The sequence below is a fragment of the Hyperolius riggenbachi genome, chromosome 5 (assembly GCF_040937935.1).
Source record: "Hyperolius riggenbachi isolate aHypRig1 chromosome 5, aHypRig1.pri, whole genome shotgun sequence".
NCBI lineage: Eukaryota > Metazoa > Chordata > Amphibia > Anura > Hyperoliidae > Hyperolius > Hyperolius riggenbachi.
In genome coordinates, this window is record NC_090650.1 from 81281950 (window position 1) to 81295848 (window position 13899).

The 13899-nt window shown below is 44.9% G+C and overlaps 2 protein-coding genes across 2 annotated transcripts in view; one reads left to right on the plus strand and one right to left on the minus strand.

Annotated features, from left to right (window-relative positions):
- Positions 1–9145, minus strand: part of C5H9orf152 (chromosome 5 C9orf152 homolog) — a 49384-nt gene extending 40239 nt beyond the window's left edge. Inside the window, exon 1 of the mRNA XM_068235922.1 lies at positions 8832–9145. Coding sequence (XP_068092023.1) covers positions 8832–9054 — 223 coding nt within the window. The 5' untranslated portion in view covers positions 9055–9145. The remainder of the gene's footprint in view (positions 1–8831) is intronic.
- XYLB (xylulokinase) overlaps positions 1–13899 on the plus strand; it is a 351409-nt gene that overhangs the window by 40136 nt on the left and 297374 nt on the right. The window lies entirely within an intron of this gene.

Here is a 13899-nt window from a genome sequence, read left to right on the forward strand (position 1 = left end):
ACCACCCCCAGCAACCCAGGCTTGGGGTAAAATAAAAGTTGCTTTTAGCAGTAATCAAAAGCCTGGGTCGGGGTGACCGCCATTCAGGTTATGGCAAAAAGCGCAATCGGAGCTGGATTTATAACTCTGTTTTCTGACAGATACTTCCAGTAGGATAATGCTCCATGCAACAAAGCTCACACCATCTCAAATTCTTGCACATTATAATGATTGTGTTCTCCTGTCGACTCCACAGTCACCTAATCTCAATTCAGTAGAGCACCTCTAAGATACACTGAAACAAAATGTTCAGCTGAAAAATCTACAGCATCTGAGTGATGTTATCCTGTGAATAGGCCCCATAAAGCTGGCCTCCTCATCCCAGATCGTCCTCCATTTGTACTGTTTCTCCCCACGAAGGAAGACATTAAAATTATATGGGCTGAGGGGAGAGCGTGGTTAACAAAATATAAGTGAGTAAATATCAAGGGTGCCCTATCTGTTATTACCACTCCGTAGCTGAAGGAATCACTATAGTTGTATGAACACAATGGGCTTGATTCACAAAGCGGTGATAACTCAGTTATCACGCCTAAAAGACTTTAGGCGTGATAACCTTTTGTTTGCACCGATTTGTGCTGCTCTTCGCGCGAAGCTCCCGTGCGCAAAGTTTTGCGCACGCAAACGCGCACGCAAAGTCCTATAGGGCTCAATGGGCGCTGCACGCGAAGCACGGTACACTGCGCACTCAGCGCTACGCGTGCAAAACTTTGCGCGCGGGAGATCGCGCGAGTTTCTTCTTATCACGCCTAAACTGAGTTTAGGCTTGATAAAGGGCTTTTCACAGGCGTGCAAACACTTTGCACCGCTTTGTGAATCAGGCCCAATGTCTCGCTGCTGCAGAAACCTCTTCCCAAGAAACAGGGCTGTTACTAGCCTTTTTGTCACCCCAGGCAAGGAACCTGTGTTATCTCCCCCATCCAAAAAAAAAAGCAAAACAAAAAAATCACACACTATAGAACCCAACCCACCCATATGATATAAACCACATGCCCTGCAGTATATGCGGCCACCATGCACCTTAAAAAAAAATCAGCAGCTACAGTATTACGTTGCCTACAAAATAAGTTCCGACATGATGGCCTCACAGAACAATTTCAGGTATAATGTCCTTCACATTGCAGGATCAGATTATCAAGCAAGACAGTCTTCATTTCAGAATACCTATTCACAAACATTATGGGATATGCAAATATGTTACCGCCTGTTAAGGTGCGTAGACACGCACTACTTCTGCCAACGATGGTTCCCCCAGACCCTCCCGCTGAGCGGACGTTCTGCCGACAGTAGCACGTGTGTATGCGCTGTCTGCAGACTGATAAGGCCGTTTCTGAACGATCCTCTGATCGGATCATTCAGAAACAGCCTTATCAGTCTGCCGACAGTGTGTACACACGTGCTACTGTCGGCAGAACGTCCGCTCAGCGGGAGGGTCTGGGGGACCCGTCGTTGGCGGAAGTAGTGCGTGTCTACGCACCTTTTGGAAAGGTAGGTAGGTAGGATTAGATTGTGAGCTCCTCTGAGGACAGTCAGCGAATGACTATGTACTCTGTAAAGTGCTGCAGAAGATGTCAGTGCTATATAAATACATAATAATATTATGTGGTAGGACATCAGACTTTGACTATGGTAGGATTAGACTGTGAGCTCCTATGAGAACAGCATCATGATTATGTACTCTGTGATGTGCTGTGGTAGATGCCAGGGGTGGGTGGATGCGTGTGTGTATAATAGAGATTTTGTGGGAGAGAGGGACAGATATATGAAAATTAGACTAGAGGGACAGTAATGTGGGAAAGAGAAATGGAGTATGTAAAAAAAGATGGGGGGCATGGTGAGGGAGACAGAAGAAGACAGAGAGCATGAGGAAAAGAGAAACAGTTACAGCAGAGATCTCACAGGACTGCAGCCATCTCTGTCCCATTCCGGAAGGACATGCTGATGAATAGGGTTGCCAGGTGTCCGGTTTTAGACCGGACAGTCCGGTTTTTGGCCGCTGTGTCCTGTCCAAAAAGGCATGTTAAACCGGACAATTAAGATGTCCGGTTTTATGCCTTTTGCCCATGCCCGTTTCTAGCCCCAGCAGCCAGGGAGGGAGCGCTGTATACAACATACCTCCCTGGCTCCAAGCGCTGCTCTCTCGCCGCCGGTCTTCTCCTCTCTGCATACACGCTTATACACACGCTGCTTCCTGTTTAGCCGGAAGCAGCGTATGTATACGCGTGTAGGCAGATGGCAGAAGACCGGCGACGAGAGAGCAGCGCTTGGAGCCAGGGAGGTATGTTGTATACAGCGCTCCCTCCCTGGCTGCTGCTGCTCACTATACATCTGAGGGGGGAGCACGGAGGGCGGCCCGGGAGAGGGAGGTCGGGTTGCCCTTCCCGCGGCTCCGGCTCCCCCCTCCATTATGGGGGACAGCTACCTATCTAACCTATCCTGGGGGCACCTACCTAATCTAACCTACGCTGGGGGGCAGCTACCTATCTAACCTATCCTGGGGGGTACCTACCTAATCTAACCTACGCTGGGGGGCAGCTACCTATCTAACCTATCCTGGGGGGCACCTACCTAATCTAACCTACGCTGGGGGGCAGCTACCTATCTAACCTATCCTGGGGGGCACCTACCTAATCTAACCTACGCTGGGGGGCAGCTACCTATCTAACCTATCCTGGGGGGCATCTACCTAATCTAACCTACGCTGGGGGGCACCTACCTAATCTAACCTACACTGGGGGGCAGCTACCTATCTAACTTACACTGGGGGGCAGCTACCTATCTAACCTATACTGGGGGGCACCTACCTAATCTAACCTATGCGGGGGGGGGGGCAGCTACCTATCTAACCTATACTGGGGGGCACCTGTCTAATCTAGCCTATACTGGAAGGGGGGGCAGCTACCTAATCTAACCTATACTGGGGGGCACCTACCTATCTAACGTATACTGAGGGGCACCTACCTATCTAACCTATACTGGGGTGCAGCTACCTATCTAACCTATACTGGGGGGGGGCATCTATTTATCTAACCTATACTGGGGGCACTTATCTAACCTGTATTGGGGGCACCTACCTACCTAGCTAGCCTATACAGGTGACAACTATGCTGGCTACCTATATTGGAGAGACCTACCTAAATGACCTATACTGGGGGCACCTACCTATCTAACCTATGCTGGGGGCAACTATTGCATTATTTGCATAGTTTTCCAGTTTTGTAATAGTTTTCTGCTCTGTCTCTTATTATGTGCATTTACTGGTGAAAAGCGGTCTCTTATTATGTGCATTTACTGGTGAAAAGTGGTCTCTTATGTGCATGTACTGGTGAGGACAGTTAGTGACATGGCTATGTACTCTGTAATGTGCTGCAGAAGATGTCAGTGCGATATAAATACTGTAAAAAACATTTTTTAAAAAGCCCATTGCTTAGCCCCACTCTACATAAAAGTACGCTTCTGACTCCGCCCCTAACTCCACCCCCTGTCCGGTTTTCTCCATAAGCCGACCTGGCAACCCTACTGATGAAACAAGCCATAACATTTGGGAGAGAGGAGATAGCAGGGGAGGAGGGGGGCCTGGGAAGAAGAGACACACACACTATAAGAACAAAAGATAAGGGAGGTCAGAAAGTCCGGCTGGCAATCAATCTAATCTCTGGAGTTTGTCCTGTCACCGCTGCCTTCTACATGTGTTCCAGAGATACTCCCCGCTGCTCTCTCTCTTCATTCACCTGTGAAGTCACTGATGACACACTTTGAAATCGCCGCTAAGACAGGGGGCGGGGCGCCACATCTAGCAGGAAGAAGAGCAGTGATGTGTATTGCCTGCAGTACTGGTCATGCTGGCCGCTCAGCTGATCCTCTGTCGGGCCAGCCGCTGGTGAGACTAATCACCACAGCCTATCTACTGACCAGGACCAAAAGAGGGACAGTTGGGAGCTATGAAAGTGCGTATACCCACCAGAGGTAGATGGATAGTGTGGGCTGATTGGACAACCATTATTATGTATTTATATAGGGCCAACATATTTCACAGGACTTTACGAAGTGGATAGTTATGTCACCAACTGTCCTTAGAGGAGATAACAATCTAATTCCTATTATAGTTATAGTCAAATGTCATCACAAATTTGGGGTTAACAATTAACTTTAGATGGTAAGAGGAAACCAATGTACTTGAAGGAAATCCATACACAGACCATGCAGATAGTGTCCTGATTCAGATTCAGACCTGGGACTCTAGTGCTTTCAAGGCCAGTGCTGTCTACTATGCTGCCCATCTAAACCGTGCGTCGTGCACCTGCACGACTAACAGGCAGGGCCGGATTTGTACTTTTTACCGCCCAAGGCCAACTATACCGTCTGTATGGTTATCTCTGTGTGCCCAAATGAGAATTCTACTTACTTTTCATCATTGGATGTCACACACAATAACTATTTTAGTAATACGTGTATAGATTATTAGTTATGTTTTCCTTAAGAACTTTTATGTTATGTTTGCCATCTCTTTAATGATGGAACCATTGTGTCACCATGAGAGTTAGGCTGATGTGTGCCTGCAGGATAGAGCTTTCAGGTCTTGCAGGGATGACACAAGTACAGGACAGATAGTTCAAAGGATAAAGCTGTCTTTGTAGATAGGGATGGCTGCATAAAATAGCTTTACTGCCCCTCACTGAGCCGCCCCTCAATTTCTGGTGCCCTAGAAATCCCTTGCCAGAAATCCGGCCCTGCTAACAGGAGAATTTTATTTACCGTGCTTCTTTACTGGCATTTGGTGTGTTTCTTTACTGAGGTGGAGAAATGTAGGAGGAAACCGAGTGTAAGCACCACCTAATGCCTTCTTGTCAAGGACAAGGCAACAGCAACGTGGCAAGGTTTCTCATTCAGCCTGCTGGCTTTCAGGGCCTGGCTAGCACTGTCTGCACAGAGCTTCTTAACATGACCATACCAATAAAAAGTCCAGGTTAAGTGAAAGCCATCTCATGTCTGTAGGTACGGTAAGTCCACAAAGCAGGGTCTATCTAATAAAACATCTGGCTAGAGTTGCGTATCCGTTTCATTTGCATCGCTTATATAACATCCAAAGGCATTTATATATTACTTTTCAATTATTCTCATTTTATACAGATGTTTGTTTTTCATGCTGCAGTCAGGACACCATATTCCATATGCATGAAAAGGTGAGATAGCCTGATCATCTAGTCAATTCAGCAGACTTTTGATGGCACTTCACTGGGAATGTCTATATCGGTGTAGGCTTCGGTATGGTTAAGTGCTGAACTCAGATGGCCTGTGCAAAAATACATTGCTGAAGACTGCTGAGGGCTTAAAGTGATGTTTGCCAGACTCAAATCTTCGCTGCGGGACTCATCAGTCAGTGTTAAAAATATACTGAAGCATGCATGTTATACATTAATGTTTTCAAGCTCAGAGTACTATTCCTAAATTCTCCAAGTCTTTAGAAGTAGACCCCTAAATGTTCAGCATAGTCTTTACCAATGTTTCCCAAAGTGTTAAATTAATCTTAGGTGGGATTGCACAGAACTATGTTGTGGGTGAATCTGATTACGCCACCAGCAGGAGATGCCACGGGGAGCATAGCAAAGCATAGCAAAGCTGCTTGTTTGGGTGTCTATGCTTTAACAGGAGAGAGATGCACTGACTAGATGATGCTAGTGCAGCTGTGATGTACATAAAACTACTACTAATGTACTGTGATGAATTTTGGCAGTACTTTTTCACCTAATTTTTGGTACTTTTTCCATTGCAAGTGCTAAAAAGTTATTCTAAATTGAAGATAAAAAATTATGGTCTCTCCTAGGAGAAAGCTCAGGAGAAAAAGTGAATTGCATATCGCCCCATGTCTTCATTTTTGCCCCTGTCATTCTCCCAGCAATGGGAATAATGGGGAAATGCTGGAATTTAAAACCAGTGTAAACCAGGCCTTAAAGCACACCTGAACTGATACAAAAATAAAAAAATGGGGCTTCTTCTGTACCGGCATAAACTCCTGTCTCCTCAACCTCGGCGGCCTCCTGGCCATCTTTCTGCCCCCCCCTGTTTTTCCCTAAAGGGTGCATGCTCTGTCCACTCGCACGTCCTCTTTCCGCACATTCACCTATATCTTTGTGAAGATCTTTAGCTGAGAGCATCCTGGACGCTACGCATTTACAAATGTTTCTGCCCCATACATGCTCAGAATGCTCCCGACTGCAGCTACTGTGCACAGATAGAGGGAAGGCCAAAAAAGCTGAGGGGTCACAGAGTTTATGGGGGCAGGGAAGAAGCCCCAGATATGACCACCTTGAATTTTATTATTTTACAAACCAAAGATTGTTGGTACATTAGTAAAGAGGGAATCCTCTAGATCCTTCAGAGGCTTCCCACATCCTCCTCCAGACAACCCCAGCTGTCCAGGACTTTCTAGAAGATTGTGCCCATGCTCCTCTTTATGAATGATCATACACCCATGCTCCTCTTTATGAATGAACCCATGCTCCTCTTATAAATGATCATAGCCATACTGTGCCTGCTACGAGTAGCTGCAACTTTATGCGCAAGCACGGCCATACTCGCACAGGTGCAGTATGGCCACGTTTGTACACGATGGGGAGAGTGGCCACGCTTCGATATCCACTCTTGTCGGATATGTTTAGGGGGTCCCTGCAATGCAATGGTGGTCTCCAGGGGGATGTGGAAAGCCTCTGCAGGATCAAGAGGCTTCCTTCTTCTTAGGTAAGTATCATATTAATTTTTAAGCACTGTTAAAAAAAGTTTTGTATACACTAATCTGTAGCATTAAAGGACACCCGAGGTGAAAATAAACTAATGAAATAAACAATTATATATATCCTCCTTCTCCTAAAATGATTTTTAAGATATTCCATAGTTTTATTTTATATTTAAATCTACTTTTTAAGTTTTTACTGTTTTATTGTTTTTGCTCAATGACACATTCATCAAATTTTTTATTTTTACCCTTTTTTTTATCTTTTTCCTGTTCTCAGAAGCCATTTTCTGCTAGGAATGTGTTTTATAGTTATAATTTCTTGTCAGTGAGGGTCACACTGTAGTCTGACCCAGTCCTGACTCAGACAGGAACTGTCTCTTACATACCTGATATATAACTCTTTCAGCCAGAGAAAGAAAAAAAAGGAACACAGAATAGTTATTTGTGTGCTATGCACTGTACATAAACATGTCTAACTCATCATGTCACCTCGGGTATCCCTTAAAGAGAACCCGAGGTGGGATTTAATTATGTTAGTGGGGCACAGAGGCTGGTTGTGCACACTAACACCAGCCTCTGTTACCCCATGGTGTGCCTCCAGGACCCCCCTGCGCGCCGCTATACCCTCCCTCGGGTTCTCTTTAAGGCAGCCAAACACAGGGTGGTATTCACTTTGATCTAATTTCAAAGTGAGCTCCTGACTCCACCATAACTGACTGTTAAATGTTCATTGATTCAAATTGTGATTGGGAGCTGCAGTAAATTTAAAGGGGCACTATGGCGAAAAATTGTAAAATTTAAAATATGTGCAAACATATACAAATAAGAAGTACATTTTTTTCCAGAGTAAATAAGCCATAAATTACTTTTCTCCTATGTTGCTGTCACTTACAGTAGGTAGTAGAAATCTGACAAATCTGACAGGTTTTGGACTAGTCCATCTCTTCATAGGGGATTCTCAGGTATTTATTTATTTTTAAAAGCACTTAGTGAATGGCAGTTGCTCTGTCCAACTGACAAAACACTGTGTAGCGAGCAGGGAGCTGGCCAGCATCATTGTTTAAATCCTTTTTAGGGAATATCTTTACAAAGAATAAAAGCCTTGCTGAGAATCCCCTATAAAGAGAGATGGACTAGTCCAAAACCTGTCACTTCTGTCAGATTTCTACTGCCTACTGTAAGTGACAGCAACATATGAGAAAAGTAATGTATGGCTCATTTTACTCTGGAAGAAACATACTTCTTATTTGTTTATGTTTGCACATATTTTAAATTTTATAATTGTTTGCCATAGTGCCCCTTTAAAGCACTGATCACTAGAAAACTAGCAGAGGCAGCTATCGAAAAGATTCTCCATGGGTATTGAGTGGTGCAAAATATTACGGTACTTCTCTTTAGTCGATTTACGATTGCCAAGTAAAAGCTCGATTTGTTGGATCGGGGCACTGTCACCCCATGTATGGCTCCAGGGCCGGGCCGAGGCATAGGCTGGAGAGGCTCCAGCCTCAGGGCGCAGTGTAGGAGGGGGTGCACAATTCATTCAGTTGTCATTCCTAATTGTGTATGAAGCAGAAATAAATAAGAAAAGGGCATACATAGCAGTGACTGCAAGCCAGATAACTAGATATTAAGGTGTTGGGGAGGTTGTGGGCCCTGTGGCGCCTATTAGTCTAATAGCAATCAGTGAGTGACAGCTGGGGTGGGAGGCATGGAGGGGCGCACTTTGGTGTCTCAGCCTTGGGTGCTGGAGGACCTTGTCCCTGCTCTGTATGGCTCAATCTACACTTGTGACTCTATGGATCAGGTGTGTTCAAAAATGATTTTGAAAGTACTTATAGTTTATTATACAGCCATGAAAGCTACCTTTCCTTAATCGAGGTAACTACTATATCCATCCTTACAAAGTGCTCAGATAGATTCACTTTCCTGCAAAGGTTTTACTGGGCAGGTGTGACAAATCTCTATCACCCAGCGTACTTTACTGCCTTCCTCAAAACCCAGCTTCACTGCAATATGATCTTATGAGAGCTGAAAAGTGAAAGTCCACAAGGCTACATACCTGCTTTAAAAACAATGATGTGGGTCTGAAACTTTTGCTTTTGCTTCATTCCGTAGTATTGTTCCTCCAGACGGCTGATATCCATTTTGCTGAGCTTCCTGTTGCATTCAGCAGGATTCTTGTAAGAGTGAGTCACAGGTAATATATCACTCATATATCTGTACGCCTTCAGCATTTGTTCCCACAATGAGAACTGCTGCAGGCAGCCGCAGCACCCAGCCATCTCTGTCTCCCTTGCAACAAAGTACAGTCAGTTAAGTTCAAAAGCAGTCACCAATTAAGGTCTGCAGTGAAAGCAGAAGTCTCTAGTTCCTTGCTGGGACACTGGAAACACTGGCTGTCCTAGTCAGTGGTAATTTGCTACAAATATTTCAGGTTGTCCCGGTTGTCTTAGTTCAAAGTAATGATAAGTCTAGCACACAGAGATTATTGACTTAAGGTAGTGCAGAAATTGAAGCCAAGGGAAAGTAAATGGATATTAGTGCATCCAGTAGGGAGGGAAGCTTAATAAGCTGAGCTTACATAAAGGAGAATGGTAGGATGCAACAAATGTATGCAGGCATCCCATGGGACTGCCGGGGACCCTCTTCTATATATATATATATATATATATATATATATATATATATATATATATATATATATATATATATATATATATAATTGCTTCCAAAACCTTTAAAACAAATTATTTGAACTCAAATTGGCTTGGTAAGCTCAGTGACCCCTGAGCTACACACACAGGTGAATCCAATTATGAGAAAGAGTATTTAAGTGGGTCAATTGTAAGTTTCCCTCCTCTTTAAATGTTCACAGATCATATGGGGTCCCAAAACAACTCTCAAATGACCTGAAGACAAAGATTGTTCATCATCCTGGTTTAGGGGAAGGATACAGAAAGCTGTCTCAGAGATTTCAGCTGTCTGTTTCCACAGTTAAGGGACATATTCAGAAAATGGAAGACCACAGGCTCAGTTCAAGTTAAGGCTCAAAGTGGAAGACCAAGAAAAATCTCGGATAAACAGAAGCGATGAATGGTGAGAACAGTCAGAATCAACCCACAGACCAGCACCAAAGGCCTACAACATCATCTTGCTGCAGATGGAGTCACTGTGCATCGTTCAACCATTGGCGCACTTTACACAAGGAGATGCTGTATGCGAGAGTGATGCAGAGGAAGCCTTTACTCCACCCAACTTAAGGTATGCTAAGGCACATTTGGACACGCCAGCTTCATTTTGGAATAAGGTGCTGTGGACTGATGAAACTAAAATTAAGTTATTGGGGCCTTATACATGGAGGAAAAAGCACACAGCATTCCAAGAAAAACACCTGCTACATACAGTAAAATATGGTGGTGGTTCCATCATGCTGTGGAACTGTGTGGCCAGTGCAGGGACTGGGAATCTTGTCAAAGTTGAGGGACGCAAGGATTTCACTCAATATCAGTAGATTCTGGAGACAAATGTCCAGGAATCAGTGGCAAAGCTGAAGCTGCACTGAGGCTGGATCTTTCAACAAGACAACGACTCTAAACACTGCTCAAAATCCACTAAGGCATTCGTGCAAAAGAACAAGTACAACGTTCTGGAATGGCCATCTTAGTCCCCAGACCTGAATATAATTGAACATCTGTGGTGTGAGTTAAAGAGAGCTGTCCATGCTCAGAAGCCATCAAACCTGAGATGTTTTGTAAAGAGGAATGGTCCAAAATACCTTCAACCAGAATCCAGACTGTCATTGGAACCTACAGGAAGCATTTAGAGGCTGTAATTTCTGCAAAAGGAGGATCTACTAAATATTGATTTCATTTCTCTTTTGTGGTGCCCAAATTTATGCACCTGCCTAATTTTGTTTAAACAATTATTGCACACTTTCTGTAAATCCAATAAACACCATTTCACTTCTCAAACACCACTGTGTGTGTCTCCTATATGATATATTTAACTGACATTTTTTATCGAAACAACCAACGATTCATACAAGAAAAGGATGATGATTAACAAGGTTGCCCAAACTTTCGCACCCCACTGTGTGTATATATATATATATATGCATATATGTATGTATGTGTATACAAATAGATTGGACAATACAAACGCTTCACTCTAATATAATTAGTCAAGCTTCCTGAGGTTCCTGTATCCACAAGATATCAGTGCAATAGTCTGTAATCCTCAGCAGTGATAGGCTGAATACCTGGGTTAGACTGAAACCTAGTTGGGTATTGTAGAAATGGGCAATAGTCTGTATCAGTACAATAGTCTGTGATCCTCAGCAGGGATCAGCCAAATACTTAAGATGAGCTTAAACCTGGTTGGGTATTGTAGAAGTAGGCAATAGTCTGTATCAGTACAATAGTCTGTAATCCTCAGCAGGGATCGGCCAAATACCTTGGATAAACCGAAACCTGGTCGGGTATTGGAGAAGTGGTCAAGTTTACTTCTGTGATCTGCACTTTATGGGCTTGAGTCACAAAAGCGTGATAACTGATATCACGGCCGTGCTATGCAGTTATCATGATATCTGTCGCACGCAAAGGTTTACGCACGTAAAGGATTACATTCGCATGCTAAACGAAGGTTTGCGCATGATGATGCGCACGTTCACACGCAATCGCACACGTTACAGTGATGCTCGGATACCCCTTTTCAAAATCCGGATCCGATTCGGATACCCCAATATCCGATCCGGGTCGGATATCCGAGTTCAAAATTTTCCGATCCGAATGCAAATCGGATATCCGACCACAGTATCCGGGCTATCTGGGCAAATTCAGATATCTGGATAGAAAAACCGGAAGTGGCCTTTAAATTGCTTTAAAAACGTTTTTAGGGTATAAGAGGCATGTAGCATCATTATTTTGTAAAGGGGAACACTAATTGATGATGTGGGGACTTAAAATCCCCCCCCCCCCCCCAAAAAAAAAAAAATAGCTGTAAATTAACATCAGGCCTAGCTTCCAGACAGCGGTCGTGCAGCCCACATTGTGTCCAAAGTCCAACCGCACAACTTGGACATGACAGTTTTCACCCCAGACACCTCCAAAAAATTACGCAGCAATTGTGTTTTGGGTTAAAAATAGGTGGTATCAGTGGCCTGTGGCACCCTGGCGGTGGGAGCTGCACAGGCAGCAGGAGCAGGGCAATGCAGCAGCAGCAGCAGGTGTAACGTGTGCCAGGAGCATGCCGGATGTGGCACGTGCCAAGTGCCAGTCAGACAGCAGAGGAGAAGACACTAGTGCACACTAACTGTCACACTGGCACTGCTCACAGCACAGCAGTTCTGTAGAAAGCTAACACAGTAGTACTACTACTCTAACAACTACTAGCACTGACTGCAGTACTACAGTACTAACTAAACAATAGAAGAATCTAGCTAAACAATAGAACAGGTGTGACTAGATTACAGAGAGCAGATACAGGACAGGTAGAGCAGTAAAGCTGGGCCTGCTAACTACAAAATAGTACAATAATCTATCTAACACAGAAGTAGTACAGTAGAGTAGGACAGGTGAGAGCACAGGTAAGGTAACTAGAGACTAGAGCACAGAGCAGGGCAGGCTGCCTTGCCTAGGCACAGGGCCTAGCTTCTGGCTGCAGCTGCAGCAGCACCAGTGACAGTCTCCCTCCCTAGTCCCTAATCACACAAACTAAACTGCCTAAAATACAATCTATCTACAATACAAAGCAATACAGCTGAATATCAAGTGTTGGAGTGTAAAAACGCTAGGTGTATTGAACAATAAATGCACTTGCACAGACAAAAAGCACTAGAGCAGTCTCTCAGTACAGTCAGACAGTCAGTAAGTCGCAAGCAGGACGAGTGAGGCAACATGGCGCCCGCTATTTATAGAGGTGGGCTTGGCCAGGCTCCCCCTCTGTGATTGGCTGCAGTCAGAGGGCTGGGAGCCCTCTGATTCGCTTGTGAGGACTCGAGGATATCCGAGCGGATGACGCTATCCGAGGTCGGATAGCTAGGATATCTCCGGATAGCTGATTGCTATCCGAGTGCGCTCGGATAGCACAGCCCGGATAGCTAATACTATTCGAGCTCGGTATTCGAGCTCGAATAGTGAAAAAAGAGCTAGGATATCCGAGTATTTCGGATATCCGAGCTCGGATGAGCATCACTGGCACGTTATTGCGCGCAAATCTTTGTTTACATGCGTACGGAAAGGAAATTGCAGCTTTCACAATTTGTTATCACATATAAAGTTGGTGTCCCTGACTGGACTGCTGTGTGGAGGCCAAGAACTGCTGCTTTCTTTCTTTTCATAACAGATTTGTTGCTGAGGAGATTTGCTGAGCTGTTGCTTTGGGTGGTTGATCCCTTGCCTGATGTTGATTGGCTAGGGGATTCTTGTTTTTTTTTTTTTTTTGTCTTTTGCTGTGCCTTATGAGAGGTTACCTGTGGGTATAAAAGTGCACAACAGCTGATCTTGTCAGTCAGTCACCTCAGAAGATCTGAAGCACCCCTCCCTCCTGCCCTATGTAGCTGGTTGTTTTTATTGGGGGTATTGTCTGTCAAGATGAGGTGACAGGTGATGAGTTCTGTTTTGGTAAGGCTGTTCACTGTTCACTTGGTAGCCTTCTCGTTTTGAACTGATGTTTAAACTGCTTAAGTCACCTGGCCTAGGGCTATTGATGTTTTAATGGTGCTAGTCTAGTTGAGGGGACGCAGCGGGTAATCTAACAGACTAACGTCTGCTTCCTGCTCGCAGCAATCTGGCCCCAACTGCTAATTTGTAAGACATAGGGGACCTAGGGAGAAACACTAAGGGCCCGTTTCCACTACTACACAAACCGGGCCGAATTCGGAGAGTTTCCCCGCAGGCAAATTGCGCAGGGAAACTCTGCCATAGGAAACTATGGCGCCACCGGCCGAATCGCTTGCCTTAGTAATTCGGCTGACATTGCCATCAGTTTCCGTGCGGGAGGCTGCGAATCTCATAGCCGTGTATGGCACGGCTTCAGTGCCACCGCGCGTCTCGCAGCCGCGCGCGGTGGCCAGTGGAAACGAGCCCCAATGCTAAAAGTACACACCAAGGCCCTTACCATGGCCTCCT